This window comes from Spermophilus citellus (genome assembly GCF_964194105.1).
Source record: "Spermophilus citellus genome assembly, chromosome: 7".
Taxonomy (NCBI): domain Eukaryota; kingdom Metazoa; phylum Chordata; class Mammalia; order Rodentia; family Sciuridae; genus Spermophilus; species Spermophilus citellus.
The window spans coordinates 98045332-98063541 of NC_138188.1; the positions used below are offsets into that span (position 1 = coordinate 98045332).

An 18210-nucleotide genomic window follows, 5' to 3' on the forward strand; every position below is an offset into this window, starting at 1 on the left:
AATGACTTCCTTGTTCACTCTTCAACAGGGCAATTTTGGTCACCCTGCATCAGAGGAAGAGCACTCTGAAGAACAAATTTGAGAGGGAAGAGGCTGGAGACATGGAGACTAGAGCGTCTATTACAAATGCTGAAGATAGAAATGATGAAAGCCTGAACCTTCAAGCACTGGTACTGGAGACTGAGAGTGTAACTTATGTAGAGGTCTAGTATTTAGATTTTTACCTGTCTAGGGTGTTTTCTAGATTTTCACCTTGCACCTGAAATATGGCATTCAGAAGAAGAACCAAATTAGATAGGTGGCAGGAATAATGAGATAACTATTGATATACTGAATTTGAGATGGCCCATTGGCTGTTCATAAGAAAACAGATGATGTGTTAATCAGGGGTCCACCAATCAAGCAAAAATAGTAGCATATGAAGGTATTTGTTAAAGAAATTGGCTTATGTGATTGTGGGGATTGGATAGTAAGGTCCAAAATATGTATAGCAGACTTGAAACTCTCAGGCAGAAACTGAAGGAGCAGTCCATAGTGGAAATTCATCTTCTTCCTTCTTGTCTTTAGAGAAACCTATGTTTTAAGTCCTTTCAACTAATTGAATCAGGCTCACTCAAATTACTTGGGGTAGTCTCCTTTCCATAAAGCCAACAAATTGTGGATGTTAATCACATCCACAGAATACCTTCACAGCAACACCTAGATTAGTGTTTGGTTGAATAACTAGGTACTGTGTAACCTAGCCAAGTTGATTCATGAAACTGGCCATTGCAAGTGGGAAATCACCTGATCATATACATGCTAAGAAGAAGGAAACAAAAAGAGTAAGAAAAGCTGGACATACTCAAGAGACAAAAGGAAGATAATTGATGGACAAGACCTATTACTCATTCAACAAAATATTTGACTAGTACCGTATCAAGTACCAGAGGTGACAACAGGAGTGTATCAAGTGCTTAAGTAAAGGGATCCACTTGACAATCAAAGAACCTTTAGTCTCTGAGCCAGGAAAAAAACTAAAGATAGCCATAGATGCCGGGTTTCTGATCTCGCGACTAAAAGGCTCAGGGGTCACTCCAGTTAAACTGGGCTGACTGGGCTGCACGAAATAACCACACAAGAGACACAAATACCTTTTTCTTTGGGGTTGCTGTGACGGCTCCTCTGACCTTAAGGGTCCGAAGAAAGAGAGAGAGCGAGAGCACGGGCTGACCCCTTTTATTGAGGAGAAACTATTCAAATGAGGCAAGGGGTCAGGTTTCAGGGGGCTGAGTCTATCTTTATGATGTCCACTGTCAGCAGGTTGACTGACACCTGGGTAGGTCACACCCAAGGGCACAGTAAAAGAAGGGGACACACACAAGGCACTTCCACAGAAGATTCTATCCTAAACAGGACAAGGGGTTATACTACAAAGGAACAGGTGAGCGTAGCTTCACCCAGGGGGCTACAGCAAGACACACCCATGCATGAGACACCGACCACATTTCTGTGACTGAGCGCCTCAGCACCCAGCCGGGGAGTGTGACCCAGTCACGTGTAAGGTTGGTCTCCTACACACAGTTATGGATATGTTTTAAGTACAGTAATAGAAAGATAAGGGAGCCTAAAAATGAGAGCCTTTGTATTAGTAGAGGAAGATCTGAGATCATTACCAAGAGTAGAAGATAGGGATGGTATTCTGGATGAATAATGGAGGGAAATCAGAACTTTCTTGAACTGGGGTATATGGAAGGAATGCAGGCTGTGTACATAAGGAAGTCAGGTTTTAAGGCCATACTTTAAATTTCCTGTATGATGAAGAAAGACTGTCACAGATGCAAATGACCAATAACTATCCAAAACTTTGTCCACCTCATTATCCAGGAAATACAAAATAAAATAATTTTGAGGTACTATCATATAGACAAAGTAAAAAGTGTGATGGATGTCTTGTTTCTAGGTCTTTCCTCAAAAATTTAGATATGAAGTTATCCTTCATTGTTGTAATCCTAAAAATTGAAAATGATTTTGTATCCACATAGTGAATCTGTTAGAAAATTTAGGCAGTGGAATTACCCACCCCACCCCACGCACACACACACAAAATCTTACAAGGAAATCAAATGCATAAAATAAGTACATAAAACTGGAATTGCACTTAAGAAGCATAGTAGAATGCAGGGTCCTCCCATTAAAGCCTCCTGCCCCAGCCCCCTAGAGGCAGATCACAAGAAACTTTAGTGAGATAGCTCTGGGAGATAGATTTAAAAAAAAAAAAAAGACCCTTAGTAGCTGGAGACCAGGATTTTTGAGCATGACTAGTCATGCTTGTCTCTTTAGTTAGATGGACATAATTTCCAGCATATGCTTGCAACAGATCAACTAGAACAAAAATATAATTTAAATGCCACCAGATTCAAAGACTTACACAATGAACCCACAAATGATTTGCAGCTAGACTGTTTGACCAAAAAGACATTCTGAACCCCAAATATAGAATGATAATCATGGATTGATTTTCAAAGAAACTTGTCTGAGAACCTGCACATTTCTTCCCAGAAAAGTTCTATATATAATCAGAGAGCTCAGTCATGGGTGTGTCACTCATCTTCTCTAAGAGGTGAGGGGCACCGGCACCCTACCTTCGGGTGTGTACACCTTTGCTGCCCTTAAATAAATGTTTGCTGGTGCCTTGCTTCCAAAATGCCCTGAAATTCTCTTCTGCGATGAACGTGAATAACTTACCACGCTGAGTTAAAGTCCATTTCTTCTCTTTGGAGGGACCTCCTTGCCCCCCACCCCTGATTCAGTGATAATTCCATGAAAAAAATATGTATCTACACACTGAAGAGAGAATCTGGGGGATCCTAACAAAACCATGATAATTTTTTCCAACAATAGGGTATATCTTTCCTTCTATGAACTTATTTGTATCTTCCATTTTAAAAGAAAAATAGAAGTTTTGCTGTTATAGTGAGGAAAAAAACATTTTCAATGCCAAAATACTGTGCACCAAAGTCTTAAGGTGTGTGTGTTTGTGCATGTGTGAGCATGTGCGTGTGCACCAATATATTCAGATATACTTTTTGGCCCATTCACCTATGGCCTTTGAACTTCAATCTGGTGCTTCAAACTGCTCTGTGATGCAGGGACTGGGACTCTGCAAGCTACTTTCTTTGCCAGTTGTTGTTATACCAATACAGGCCACTAGAGGGAGGTTAAAGGCAGGAGGAGGAGAACTTACTTGTAACACCAAAAACCACTCTTCAGCCCAGGCAACTGCAGTTGGTTCCAGGCCCTGGCTCCCTTTAGTTCTAAGAAGTAGTTCTTACCTCTTAGAACTACTCTTAGAGGTACTAACTATGCCTAGAAGGTGTTCTCAAAGATCTAAGTGCCAATTTTGTGATACCCTTCCTCTAAAAGTCTAAATTCTGCTAACCTCAAATTCTTTGCTTTGTTTCAGGGATTGTAGCTACTTTCACATATACCTCTGTGTTACCTCAGTGGTGTGGTTTTGTACTTCATTTACACCAATGTAATCAATTCTTATATTCCTTAAATTCTCTCCGGTGAAATACATCGTATTTACTGTGTAATACTGAAGAACTCTGACTGATAACATTTTTTTGGAAACAGAGGAGATGCCAGGAAACAGCCCCCCAATTTGGTATCTGACATTGGTTTGGTAATGTAAGGACTAAGGAGTTTTGAACACAAACAATCTCTTCATGAGGGGAAAATGGATATTAGAAATCCACAGTGTGCTGTGTCAGTGTACCTAGTTACCCAAGATTGATTGTGATTGTGAGGGGACCAGATGATCTCACTGTAACAGTGATGCTTTTGAATGCACTGGAGACCCTTCAGAAAATAACATTCTTGGGTCTCTAACTCTTAGCTCAAGTCACAGAGAATCAGAGAGCACTGATACTTATTCTTGAGGACACCTACCCTTATGACCTCATCACCTCCCCCAAAAGCTCCACCTCCTAATTGGTGATTAGAATGTCAACATATGAATTTTAGAGGACACAATGTTCAGGCCAGAACCTTTGGTAAATTTCTCTTGTGTATCTATTATATGCCAGATGTTCTGCTAGGCACTGGAAGGCAACAGATAGCAAGCACACACATGGTCCTTTTCCCTAAAAACAAACAAACAACAACAACAACAAAAAAAAAAAACACCTTATGTTGGCCATTAAGCAAAAGAATAAAAACTCTTGGGGCTAGGGATGTGATCAGTGGTAGAACATTTGCTTAGCATGCCCAAGGTCCTGACTTTGATCCTCACACTAAAATCAAAACAAAACAAAACCCTCAATGTAGCCATGGTGTGCTGCCTCACCTCAGAACCAGAGCAAAGGGGCCAGCTTTCTATGGACTGAGATCTCTGAAACTATAAAACCCATATAATTTTTTTCCTCCTCTAAGTTTTATCAGGTATTTTGATAGCAGTGATGAAAAGCTGACTAAAACAAGTGTTTATATGTGTATGGATATATTTATATATACATATATATGTGTGTTTGTATATATATATGTGTGTGTGTATGTATATGTATGTATGTGTGTGTATACATATATATATGAATATGATAAAGCAATACATACATCACAAAGGTTTATAACCTGGACTGTGGAAAGAAGACTGGATTCGAATCTGGGTTCCCATGAATAACTTGCCATGTGACTTCGAGCTAGGTGCTTAATCTCTTTGAACCTCAGTTTTTGACAGAAATATACTCCTAGGTCACCCAAGGGTCTGAGCAGGTGTTCCTGGTCTGCAGTGGCTTTGTTCCAGCTCCGATCCCATCTGGTGGCTTTCCCTGTCCTCCAGCTTCACCCTCACTGCTGAAGAGGAAAGAGAGTGTGGAAGAGGTACAACTGCTGCTTAACAGCACTGGTCTGAAAATGGCTTCCTCAGCGATTTGGCCACACTTAACTCAGAGACTGGAAGAAGTTGCCCAATGTGCACCCAAGAATAAGGAGAGCACAGACGAGATTTATAAGGAGTAAACTGGGTAGGAAAGTTTAAAAGTAGGAAGCTATTGTTATAAAGGGAAGTGTCTGAATTTATGCGGTAGAGATGGAATGATCCCGATGAACCTTTTGGGCTCTCACTTGAGGGTACATGGCTGAAGTGAAGTGGATGTGAAGGTGACTGGAGATGAGAATAATGAAGTACCTGGAATGATAGAGGACTTGGGATGGAGAGGAACAAGTTTTCCAGGTGACATCACTGTGACCAAAATACCTGACAAATGTTCTACCACTGATCTAAATCCTAGATTCATAGGATATATAGTTCAGTGGTAGCTCATGTGCTTAACATGAATGAGGCCCTGGGTTCAATCCCCAGCACCAAGTAAATAAATAAAATCCTAACTCAGATGTCCCTGGTTTTCACTGATCTCTGAACCCCCATCTCACTTCCCTCTCGCCTCTCCCATGATGCTGCCTGGTCTGCCATGTTCTTGAGATATTTGGCTCAGTTCTACAAGCAGCTTCATGCAGGTGAGGGATGCCTCCCATAGTGCTGCCACAAGACCACTCAGCAAATACTCACTGAAAAAAATGATGAATGAATGAATGAACTCATAATAGAAAAGCCTTCTGATATGAACCAAGTACTAGCCTGGCATTGATAATTTCTTAATAAAAAATAAATAAAAAGAACCTCACAATAGCTCTAGAAATCACTGGAACACATTGAAAGTGCATGGCTGAATACTGATGCATAATATGTTAATGTTCCTATATACTAGTCTCAAAAATTTTCCTTGATTCTAAAATTATAAAAGGCTTCTTTCATGGAGTATATTTTAATTAAAAACATGCCTCTACCTGGGTGTACTTTTTGAGAATTTTGTCAATTGTAGGCCTTAAAAATTAACATATTCTCTTTCAAAATGTAACTTGCATGCCAAGTCTTAAGGAGACAGACTCTCACTTGCACTGAGAAATTCTCATAAGGTATAAGACTAACGTGTTCCATTTGTATTCCTGAAGTGAATTTTGATTTGCAATTTGATCTGAATGGATAAGTATCAATTGTAATTTGAAATGTGGAGTGTATAAGGATATACCCATTTCCTGGGCCAAATGCTGATCCTCACTTTTCAGAAATGTTGAAAGATAACCCTACAGGAATCTTGGGATTATCCCAATATACATGAAATAAGAGTTGAAGAAAAAGAAGAGGTTGGGAAAGAGAAAGGAGAAATGAGCTGCCAGCAAACAGAGAAAGGTGAGATTGAAGCTTCAACTGCTAAGACAGACTCTCATAGCTCCATCCATTTAATTTATCTTTCATTTATAAATCTAGATTCACATTTTAGTAAACACGAATAGCTTGAAGCAAACTTATTCCCTGTGAGCCTTTGCACTGACACCTTAAGTTTTGCTTAAATCAGTTCTGTTATGGCTTGTTCAATACCCATTGTTTCCACCAGGGGGCAGCAGGAAGCTGTACACATACTACCCTTTAAATTGGTCACCAAAGCCACCAAGAGAAACCTGATAATCCCAGCTTCACAAACCCAAACAGAATGGAGACAAATCGATTTATACTTGGCAGACGAGATTCAGATAATCAAAGAAATGTCTCCCAGGCAAAGTAGAAGCGCATGATTTCCAGGCTTGGCCCCTGAAGAGGAGGCGAGTCATGTGATTTGAAGGCCTAGTTTTGGATGGGGGTAGCATAACCTAAATTCATTCTCAAGGAGCAGAATCACCTGATCCTGGAAATGGCTAGGCTAAAAAGAAAAGAAAAAGAAAAAAGGAAAAAGCTGATAATCAGATAATTGGATGTATTTTCTCCACATTAAAGACTAAATGCCCAAAAATTGGACTTGGAGAAAATGGAATCATTATTTTTCCTCTTCTATAGCCTTGAGGCAAAATTTCCAAGTCAAATTTATAAGGTGTACAGGGATTTGGTTGCTTGTTTTGCTTTCTTCTCTCTTGCCAGTTACCTCCTGAGAGCTGGGCACGGATCAGTGAGGTCCCTCCATCAAGGCTGCCAGCAAGTCTGTGCCTGATTTGGTGAGTTTCTGAAAAGGTACAAGTGCTTCCTCCCACCAGGGCCTCTAATGGAACGTAACACCTTAGAACTGTGCCAAGGGAAAGAGCCAAGCCACGTTTCAGTGTCTGCTGCTAAAGCGAGGAACCATCTTTTCTGCCCCAAAAGCTGTTACTGGAATCTTTAAAGTGCTGGATTTAGAGTGCTGGTCAAGAAAGATAGTCTCTATACACCCAACATTTCTAAGATATCCTTTATCTGTACAATTACACACACACACGCGCGCGCGCTAAGAAACAGAATTAGGAGAGTCATGTTCCTAGAAGCTTTCTCTTTAAACCAGTATCTATTGCTATTTATTCTCATAAAATATACCATGGGAGATGCTGGCATAGCAAGAATTTTACCTCAGTAGTACATAAGAAAACACGATCAAAGCAGTAGGCAGATATATTCAAATAGTGACAAGGAACTACAGTGTAATTAAGCCAGTCTGTAGGGTCACATCTAAAACTTAAAATGAAGGATATTACCTCCAACAGAGGATTAATATTCAGAATATATAAAGAACTCAAAATCTTAAGACTATAAAAACAAATAACCCAGTCATAAATTGGCAAAAGAACGAAAAACAGACACTTCTTAAAAGAAGAAATACAAATGGCCAACAAATATGTGAAAAACAATTCAAAATCCCTGGCAACCAGGGAAATACTAATCAAAACTAAACTGAGATTTCATTTTACTTGTTGGCAGGACTGCAAATTAATGCAATCATTCTGGAAAGCAGTATGGATATTACTCAAAAGAATAGGAATATAAATACCATGTGACCCTGTTATCCCACTCCTTGGTATTTATTCAAAAGAACTGATCAGTATATCACAGTGATATGGGCACATCTATGTTTATAGTAGCACAGTTCACAATAGCCCAGTTAGGGAACCAGCCCAGATGCCCCACCAACAGATGAATGGATTTTTTTTTTAAAATATGGTATATACACACAATGGAGTTTTACTCAACCATGAAGAAGAATGAAATTATGGCATTTGCTGGTAAATGAATGGAACTGGAGAACATCACGCTAAGTGAAATAAGCCAGCCTCAGAAAGTTAAAGATTGAATGTTTTCTCTTATATGTGGAAGCTAGAGAAAAGTAAGGGGGAAAATCAGGAAATACCATGAAAATAGGCAGAAGATCAGTACAGTACAGGGAAGGAGTTGAGGGGAAAGGGGGGGGGAGGGACAGGAAAGGGAGAAATTGCGGAATGAAAATGACAAAATTACACTATGTACATATCTGTCACAGTGAATTCCATCTTTATGTACATCTATAAAGCACCAACTTAGAAAAACAGTAAGTAGAAGAAAGACCTGTAAAGAAGAGGAAGGGGAATCAGGGAGGAGAAGAGGGGAGGGGAAGAGGGAGCACTGGGGGTTGAAATGGAGCAAATTATATTCCATGCATGTGTGATTATGTCAGAATGAACCCCACTATTATATATAACTATAATGTGTTAATGAAAACATTTTTTAAAATATTAAAATTAACTTTTAAAATCCCTCCCTGTGGGCCAGGGATGTAACTCAGTGGTAAAACATTTGCCTACCATGTATGAGGCCCTGAGCTCAATCTCTAGTATCGAAAAAAGAAAACCAAAATCCCCTATAAGCTTGCAGGCACTCTAAGAACAGGAATATTTAGTTCCTTGTTCAATTCCAGATGCTTTAAACATTTCAGATGCTCAGTTAATATTTGTTAAATGAAGAAAGCATTTTAAAAATGCACCACCACATCAGAGACCGACACACTGTCTCTTAGTGAATCCATTTTCAATGATATTTTTCTCCTTCCAGCAGTAAAACATATGATGGTCTCTTCAGAGAGATGGAGTTGATGGCTGGGCTGTAAGAGTCACGTTGTGGGCATTTTAGAAATAACCTTAGCTAGAGGGGCCAGATAGTTGTTCACCCTAGAGAAGGGCATGGGCACTGATACTGACCAAACACATGGAAAATTCCCATTTCATATGGTCTCTGGAATAGAGTTTCCAGATTTAGCAAATAAAACTACAGGGTGTTAAGTTAAATTTGAATTTCAGATCAATGAATTTATCTTGGGACAAACTTATACTAAAAAAGAAAAATTATGTCTCTGATATTCAAAACCAGCTGGGCATCCTGTATTTTAACTGGCAACCCTACCATGGGGTATTCAGTTTCTAAGTAGAAGGGTAAGAAGATTGCCCAACCTTTGAAATTGTGATCTCTCATTCTCTCTGGCCACAGGGGTTGTAGCCTTTAACTTCAGTGTCTGAATGCTATTGTAGGTTGATGATGACAGTGGATTCCACTGAATCCCATTAAATGAGCCATAAAAAATCTAGTATTTGGAAATGTTCCTCAAGCTCAAAGTTTTTGTTTTGTTTGCTTCTTGCTTTTCAAGAGTGTACATTACAAACAACTGCTATGTTTGCTTCAAAGCTTCACCTCGTGCCAATGTCAAGTCCTGATGCTTTGGATAGTCCTTAGTTCTCCCCTCCAGAGTGGGCTGGACCCAGGCTCCCAGGTGAGGGGGCAACCTCTGCATGGAACATCCTGCTTCCTGTCAACTGAGGCATTGGACTTTTTGGTGATGGTCAGGGTTGGCTCCTTTCTCTCTGCTTGAGTACATTCAGGCTAGCATGGGCAGGGAGACTCACAAGGGAGATGGCCAGTCCAGGGGCACTGGGTGGTCATGACTTCCCCTCCTATCTGGGACACAGATCCTTCAAATTGGGCTGGAGTCATGGTTTCCATATCCTGTGGTTGGCTAGCCTACCCACCATGATACCTTTCTGCTTGGGGATGCCCTGTGTGGGCCTCAGTAAGGAATTTCTAGGACATGGCATCTGGCTTCCCAGAGGAGGAAGCAGAAGTAGAGCAACTGGTGGTTTCTAGTCTTGAAGGTCTGGAATCAAGTGCTATCAATAGTGCTGGGGCCACCAGCTCCTAGCTCCTGGGAACTCTGGGCAAGAAGGTATTCTCATTTCCACCTCTCCTGTTCCTCCAAGGAGGGGAGGGATATTCTGGTTCACTTCTAGTTCAGATGCCAAGCCCTAAGCTCAAAGTTCCGAGAACCACAGTAAGTTGTGAGAACCACAAGTAAGAATCTTTGATCAAACAAAGGGTATGCCCCATGCTTAATATAATAATTTCTTAGCAGATATCTGTGTTTAGAAAATTGAAAATAGGCTTAGAATGTCTTGTGTTTCCTATATAACTTCCAGTCAATTATCAACCTCCTCATGATAGAGTGAATCTGATGCCCAATACTGGGGGTGGGTCAGGGCATCACAATGGAAAACTGAAAAAAAGAGGACAGGATTAAATAATGATGACACAAATTCAACCTTTCCAACATAAAAATGACTTAGAAAATGTGATCTCCAGACTTCTATTCACAAACATGCAGAGCCAGTCTTTCCTGAGAACCCATACCTAGCTGTGACCTTACAAAAGGCACAGGTCCATCTTCACCCTGAGCTCAAACCTGTCCTTCCTGGATCTGCCTTGCCTGATGCCTCAGTGGACAGATATCCTAGTGCTTTGCAGGAGTGGGGGTGGAGGAGTGGCAGAGGCAGTGGCCCCAGCACTATTGATAGACATTATACCAAGAACTCCAAGAAGAGAAGATTCTCATGACCTCCACAAGCCTTTGGGGAGGCTACCAGCTCCTCCTCTCTACGGCCCTACCTGGATAGTCTGAACCTCCAGGCCCCATCCTTCCCCTACCCCCCAAAAGGCTTCTGGAAGGCCCAGCACTCTGAACCCAGGCACCAATAGCACTAGGAACCAGCCAGGACACACAGATGCCTTTCTACTAGAAGATCCACAATCAAAAGACCTCAACACTTAAATCCTAAGAATCTTATAAAGAAAATGTTCTTTTGTTACTTGTAAGCATTATCACTTTTTATTGAATTATGCTATGAATGAGTACCCTTGAATCAAATGAGACCAATTAAATTAATGAAAATAAAATGTTTACCTTTATAGAAACTTCCATCATATTGATAGACCCTTCAGACCTTTTGCAAAACAACACCAAACCATCTTTCAAGTGGATAACTCAAGCGCTATTTCTTCCTAGAACTACCATGCTTTACTTTAAGGTTTCTGAACCTTGGCACTATTGGCATTTGGGATGGTAGAATTTTTTTTTCTAGCAGGCTGTCCTGTGTATTACTACAGGATAGTTAGCAGCATCTGTGACCTCTGCACACTAAATACTAATAGCATATACCCTCGCCCTCTAAGGTGGTAACAATCTTAAAATGGCTAGAGACATTACCATGTGTCCTATGGGGAGCAAAATTGCCCCATAAAGAGCCACCAGGGGAAAAATCCATCCTCTACCCAGAACCACTACTCTGACTCATAAGACAGCTTCCCTTCTATGAACGCACTTTCCTCTGTCCTCCTCCAACACACACATACATGTACACACATACACACACACCTGTCTTCCTGTTCCCTTTACCCGAAACACTTTGCTTTTCCCCCTTTCCACTGAGAAACTCATGCTTATTCTTTAAGGCGTAAATCCAGTGCTGCTCTTTATAGCTGGCAGTCTGTGCCAGCTCAATTTCCTTTCCCTAGTCCCACCGCCATAGGCACCACATACTGCTTTACTTGCCCTAAGTAAAGTGTTCACCATATGATGTTGCCGTGACTTGTTTCCCCTTCCCCCTTCTTCCAAGAGGCCATGAGTTCCTTAAGAGCAAGCTCTGTGCACCCTACTGCCCAGCGTGGTTTCTGTGTGTGCGTGTGTGTGTCCCGACAAATATACACAGCACTCTACTCAAGTAAATGTTTTTGTTGAGGCATAAGCCAAAGTTGTAAGCTATGTCATTTACTATATTTTCTAAAGGAATACAGAGATTTTAGAATTTATCAAGAAAACTGATTTTAGTTTGTCTAGGACCCCCACCACCCCGGGCCTCTACTAGATACTGGGTAAGAACAAGTTGATTTGAATAGAGACAGTGGAGGTTTTCTTAAAAATACTCTGTTAATATCAGAGACAAATGTGGGTGAATACAGAAAGGCATTGGGTTGTGACACCGTCCAAGTGAAGCTTTACCACATGAATTCATGTGGACTGGGAATGAATGAAAATCAGGATCAGGCAACCCCGGGACAGGCAAGGAGAAGCCATTGCTTTCCTAACAAAAGGTGGCAGGAACCATGTCAGAGTGACCCAGGACTGGAAGTGGAAGAAGGGAAGGGGAGTAAGTAGTAAATAATAGAAGTAATAAATAATATCATCAAATCTTTAGTTTGGATGCTGGGATGCTGATTGACCACTCACCAAAATGTAAATATTAGGGAATGAAGGGATTGAACTCAGCATTTGGGATACCAGTGGGCTAAAGGTCACAGACATGGCTGGAAATGGGAGTGTGAGGCTCCAGAGGAGCTGAGGCACCCAGGGACCGGCTTTGGGAGTCTATTACTGAGACCAAGGGACAGTATAAGATGACTGAGGAAGGGCAGATGGGATCTGTGATAACAAAAGAGGGGCTGGCAAGGACGGCAAGCAGGAGCAAGAAGGAGCCACATGCTGTGGAAGCCAGGAAGGAATGACAGTTCAAGATTGTGACATTTCAAGGATTTCAGGGGGGCAGAAGTTGGTATGAATGAGGGCTGCAGATGGACCAGTGGTTTGTTGATCAGGGGGTCTGTTGACTTGGGGGAGGTCAGACTAGGGGGGAGGAGGAGCTGAAAGCCAAACTGTGAGAAGCAGAGGACCATGGAGACTGTGACGATGGAGCTAGAAGAAACCAACCCCTCAATGCACAAGTTAGTAGGAGGAAGGCAGGCAGCCCTGCAATAGCTCAGGGGGATAGCAGGGTTCAGAAAGGTTCTGTTTGTTTTTAGGTTGAGCAAGACTGGAACTTGTTTGTTGACAGAGCAAAAGGAATAGAGAAGTAGAAGATTCTGAAGCTTTAAGACAGACAACTTAATAAGCAAAGTCTTACAAGGAAATGGGATGGGATCTGGCTCCTTGAGGAAGGGCTGCCTTTGAAAGGAGTAAGGGCATCTTCCCCTTAGAGAAAAGTAAAGAAGGGGTTAGGAGTAATGAGTCACATCATCAAAACAAAGAGGAGCGTGGAGGAACCTCACTGCTAGACATTCCCACCCTGCTCGAGCAAGACGGTAGACTGTGCATAGAGGCCTGCAGAGTTTGTGAAATCCGAGTTCCACACTGATGATCCTATAACAGGTATTCCAGGGAATTGACCAGAAATGATTTAAAAGACTGCAAGGCCAGAAGAGTTTCCACAATTCCCTTCAGGTGGACATAGCTTTTCCTGAAAAATTCCTACTCACTCTTCAACATCCAACTTCAGTGTTCCCTTCTCTGACACATCCAGATGGAAACTGAACCATGGGAGTCATTTTATCTCCTGGCCTCCAAGATTTTTATAAAAATATTTACCATGTTGTGTTTGAAATTCTGTTCACTGAGTTATTCTCCTGAGCTTCTCAAAGTTTCTAATTCGTCTCTGGATTCCAGCACCTGGGGCCATGACTCACACACTTTAGGTACTCAAATAGTGATGAGTGAGCGAACAAAGGAGTGAACTGACATTTCCCCTGCTGGTTGAAGCTCACTTCTGCTGATAGCACCATTAACTAGAGCAGAGAGTCCTGAGGAGAGGCTGCGCTGCTTCTCTGGCTGCACAAGATCTGAGAAAAACCACACATGTGGATATAAAAGCACATGAGAACAATCATGGCCATGAAATGAATGTGAAATGCAAATGGTTTTCTCAAGACCCATATGCTATCCTGACCAGCAGAAGAAAAGAGCAGGAGGTCTGACCAGGGATGGGTAAAAAAAAATAATAAAAGGCCCAAGAGATCATTTTCAGCTGGGAACAGAATGACTTCCTAAATCATGGAGCGTGTGCCCCAGAGAGCTGAGCACTACAGATGCGCTCACTGTAAGAAAACAACCCTCATTTTTTTTTTTTTACATAAATTCTGTTTTGAATCTGACTGTCTCTCTAGCATAACCTTGCTGCTGAAAGTCACAGCTCCATGAAATCCTGTTTCAGATGGAATTTGGTGAACCTAATGTGAATTCATGGTACCCAGCAACACCAGTGATGCTTGTACTGAGCCCCACCATAGGTCCTGTGTCTATCTCATGATCTCTCTGCCTAGTTGGGGTGATTGCCTTTGTCTTAGACATGGGGAAACTGAGGCAAGAAGCAGAGAGGTTAGACCCCAGTCTGCAGCACCAAGATTAAAGACAGACTCTTTCTAGCTGCAAAGCCCTGCTCTTCCCACTCTATTGTGTGAATGCTCCAGCAAGTACCATCACAGAAGGGTAGTCGTGGGGACACACAGAATCAACTCCAGCTTCAAGGACATGCACACAATAGTATTAGTCAGCATGTTGGAGCTGGCAGGGCTTTAAGGGGTCATCCACTTCACCCCTGTGCATCTTAGAGAAGAGAAAACTGAGTCACCAAGAAAGAAGCTCACTGCCTTTGGTCACATTGCTCACTAGTGGCAAAGCAACAATAAAATCCAGGATCCCAGGGTCCTTCCTGTGTCTTCTCATCCTGAGTCCTTGAAAGCCTCCCCCATTGGACAGGAGCTTATCTCTAGTCAAAATATCATCTGTGGCTGAGCCAGGTCAACTCACTTCCTGGGCAAATAGCCTTGCATTTTTCATAAAACCAAATGCACATAAACCTGAATGTGATTCCAGCAAAACCACAATGTCTACTTGGTGGTAAAAGAAATCTTTAACTGAGCGTCTCACCAAATACCTCTCTCTGCTGCCCAAACCTCCCCAACATGTATTTCTTATGCTGGGGATGCTGTTTAGCTAGGATCAGGTGAGGGTCATTGCCAGCGTAGCCAGGGGGACATCGGGCTCAAGGTTAAGGCCAGGAGCCTACTAAAGCCGACCCAGATGGGAGGGAATGTGGTACCCAAATCCCAGATATTCTATGTTTACTAGACTGAAGCTCTGTCAAGCCCCTTCAGGGAGGCCTCTTAGGACCACTGTTGGGTGGTTAAAATGAGTAACCAAGCCTTTAGAAGGGCTGTGCTCAGGTACTCCATGCCCATGTGTTTAGAAGTTACAATAATAACACATATTGCTCTGGTGTATTTGCCTCAGACACCCTCAGTGGGTGATTCTGTCCAGTGGAGAGCAGGGGCTAAGATATGTTGGATTGTTTTGAAGACTCTGTGTGTCCACCACAGCAAGAAGTGGCATGGACAGGTTACTGAGGAGACTTGGTTATACCTTAAAAGAGCTTCTCTAGGTTTCCTGGGATTATAGGAGCAGTATGGACAGTTTCCACCCTCAGCAGGAAGGGACAGACATCTTATGGATATCTTTGAAATAGTTTTCTAACAACAGGAAAACAGGAAACTTCAAGAAGTTTATCCCCTTTACCCCATTCTTCCATTATTGACTATTAGTTTTTAGAGAAACACACACACACACACACACACACACACACACACACAATTTCTCACAATCTGGAGTCTGAGAAATCCAAGATTGAGGTACCAGCAGATCCAGTGTCTGGTGAGGACTTGCTTCCTGGTTAGCAGATGGGCATCTTCTTGTAGCATCCTCACATGACAGAGAACAGAAGGGAGGGAGAAAGGAAGGCAGGGAGAGGGAAAAAGAGAGGAAGAAAGCTGTTGAGTGTCTTCACATGAGGGCACTAATCTCATTCAAAAGGGCTCCAGCCTCATAACCCAGTAACTTCCCAAAGATCCACCTCCTAATGTTACATGGGAGTTAACATTTCAACTTATGAATTTGGGGCAGGGGACAAAAAAACTTCATTCCATAACTGAAGGGAGAATAACAGAAGCAAGAGTTGCCAAGAAAAAAAAACATGATTTTGCTTCAGGCTGGCCCTTCTCTTGTGCCCTTTTGGAGTGTGTCTTAGTCACCGCTCCCTAATCATAACTTGCCATCAGCCTCCTTTGATTCCTGAAGTCCATGAAGAATGCAAGTGCTGATAATTTATTGAAGAATTTCCTCCACTTTTAGAGGTCTTGTGATTTTCCACCTTGGAGAAAGGGCTTCCTTAGGGATGGAGTGCAATCAGTGGACACACTGTCATGTCCTGAGCTCATCTCTCCAGTGCCTTAGCCTTGACCTATGATGTCTGTTTTGGCTGTTCTAGCCTTGGACCCCTACTCAGTGACCTCATTGCTGCCTTTATTGGTCTTTGCCATATGGCCTGTAGGAATTATAAACCCAGAACTAAACTCCACAGGCCAGAACTGCCAAGGTAAAGCAGTATTAATCCACCTGAAGCCAAAGTTATTGCATTTCCTCCGGCTCCACACGAATGAAGAAATTTGTCAAATATTTATTCTGGAAGAGAAACCAAAATCAAGTTAATGGGAAAGGAGAATGAATGATTGAATTCTGTTATTGTCTTTTCCTGGCTCTCTATGTTGCTGGTGAAAGCCATAAAACCTTATTTGTGCTATTCATTTTCATATTTTCTTGCTTACATTATAGCTGAAAGAAAAGTCAGGGCTGGCTCCAGATGAAACATCTCTGCCTGGAAAAGGAACACTTTGTCCCAGAGCCACAACTGGCACAGCCCTGCAAAGCAAACTTACACAATGAAGTCAGGGTGCAAGTCAAACAAGGGAAGAAATGGAAAGAGAAAAAGCCCAACAGATGTAGCCTCTTTAATTTAGTAAAGTTTGTGGAAAGATCCACAGAAATTATCATGAGTACCTGGTTTGCTAGCAGTAGCAGGTTGGTCTCTGGATCTTCCCCCATCTGAGTTTCCACAGATTGCCATACATGGCATTTTGACAAGGAGTCTTTGAATAAATCTAGTCTGACATGACCTACAAGAGGAGATCATACTGCTTAGAATTAGCTCTACCAGCACCTTCTCTTTCCTAAGATAGAAGAAGATAAGCATAGATTTAATTTTGTCTTCATGCACATGTGTTTATGTGTTGAAAATAAAAGTATCAGGAGAGAAAGAGAACAGAAATAAACCAAATTCTGATGATCAGAGAATACCACAATAAATTGAAATAAATTGGGGCCTCAGGCCAAGACTGGGCTGGAAAATTATTACAATTACTTGAAGAAAGATTATGAAGGTAAGGAACAATAGTTCTGTCAATGAGCCAGAAGAAGCTCAATCAAGGGCTTCACTTTTGTGCCCACTGTGCTGACACAAGGCCCTGATGAGAGAAGAATAAGGCCTGGTTCCTACCTACAGTCTCTGCCAGGCCTGTGCTGTGCTCAGATTGGTTTGTGAGAGCAGATTATGAAGTATTCAGAAAATTCTCATGCAGGTTATTAAACTACTTCTTCCTGGAAATTGACAGTTTTGAAAAGAATATATAAGCCATGAAAATGGACAAATGTTACTAATCGGGACTTTGCTTTCAGACAGCTGGTTTATACCACATAAAGGGGCCCTCCCCCAAGATGGGAGATGATGGATTTAGAGGGAACATAATCCAAAAAAGGACAGTGTGACTGCTGGAGAGCAGGTCTCCAGGACATGGCAAAGCCATTTTGTGTCATGGAGAGACCCCTGTTGAAGGCAGAACTGGAGGAAAATGGAGGAAAGAAATGCCTGTGCCTTCTTCTAGCCAACCTTCAATGCCATCCCTCGCCTCCCCATCCAGGGCATCCCATCTGCCTGTTCAGTTTCAAGGGAGAAGAAGAGAGGAACTCAAAGGAAAGACGGAAAAAACAGAATAGCTACTAACATAGGATTCATTGTCTTTTAGGGATGAGAGGGCTTGGAAGATTACTGAACACAACCTCTTACTTCCAAATAGGTAAAATGACAGTACAGCCAGGCCTGGGAACCTGGTCTCACCCATCACCCGGACTGTGAGTCAGGTGCTGTGTTGGTTCCTAACCTTGTCATTTCCTGCTTCTACTTCTAATACAGCTTTCTCACAAGTAGGAGAAGGAGATGGAACTCAAAGAGAAGTTCATTAGCCCCTCCCTTGCAGCCAGCACACTAAATTGATATTGTCTTGGGAAGAATTAGGTTTATTATTTTCAACTATGAAGAACCTGCCAATTTAGAAAAGGGATGTGAGGTTGAAATGCTGATAATGAAGATGCTGTGTATGTACCAGCTGGCGTAATTCGGAAAAAAAGTGTCATTTGTCCT

General features: G+C 41.9%; 1 protein-coding gene across 3 annotated transcripts in view; it reads left to right on the top strand.

Moving 5' to 3' along the window:
- The window catches only part of LOC308653948 (uncharacterized protein), a 33820-nt gene that overhangs the window by 4720 nt on the left and 10890 nt on the right, over positions 1 to 18210 (top strand). For 2 of the 3 annotated variants that reach the window (XR_014023143.1, XR_014023144.1), the window contains exons 2-4: positions 29 to 170; positions 6956 to 7045; positions 9494 to 9578. Coding sequence is in view for 1 of the 3 variants with exons in the window: in XM_081302721.1 (XP_081158847.1) it covers positions 29 to 170; positions 4735 to 5001 (409 nt within the window). In the remaining 2 variants the exon portion in view is untranslated. Of the gene's footprint in view, positions 1 to 28; positions 171 to 4734; positions 5029 to 6955; positions 7046 to 9493; positions 9579 to 18210 lie in introns of those variants that run through there. The other variant, XM_081302721.1, reaches the window with a different exon arrangement.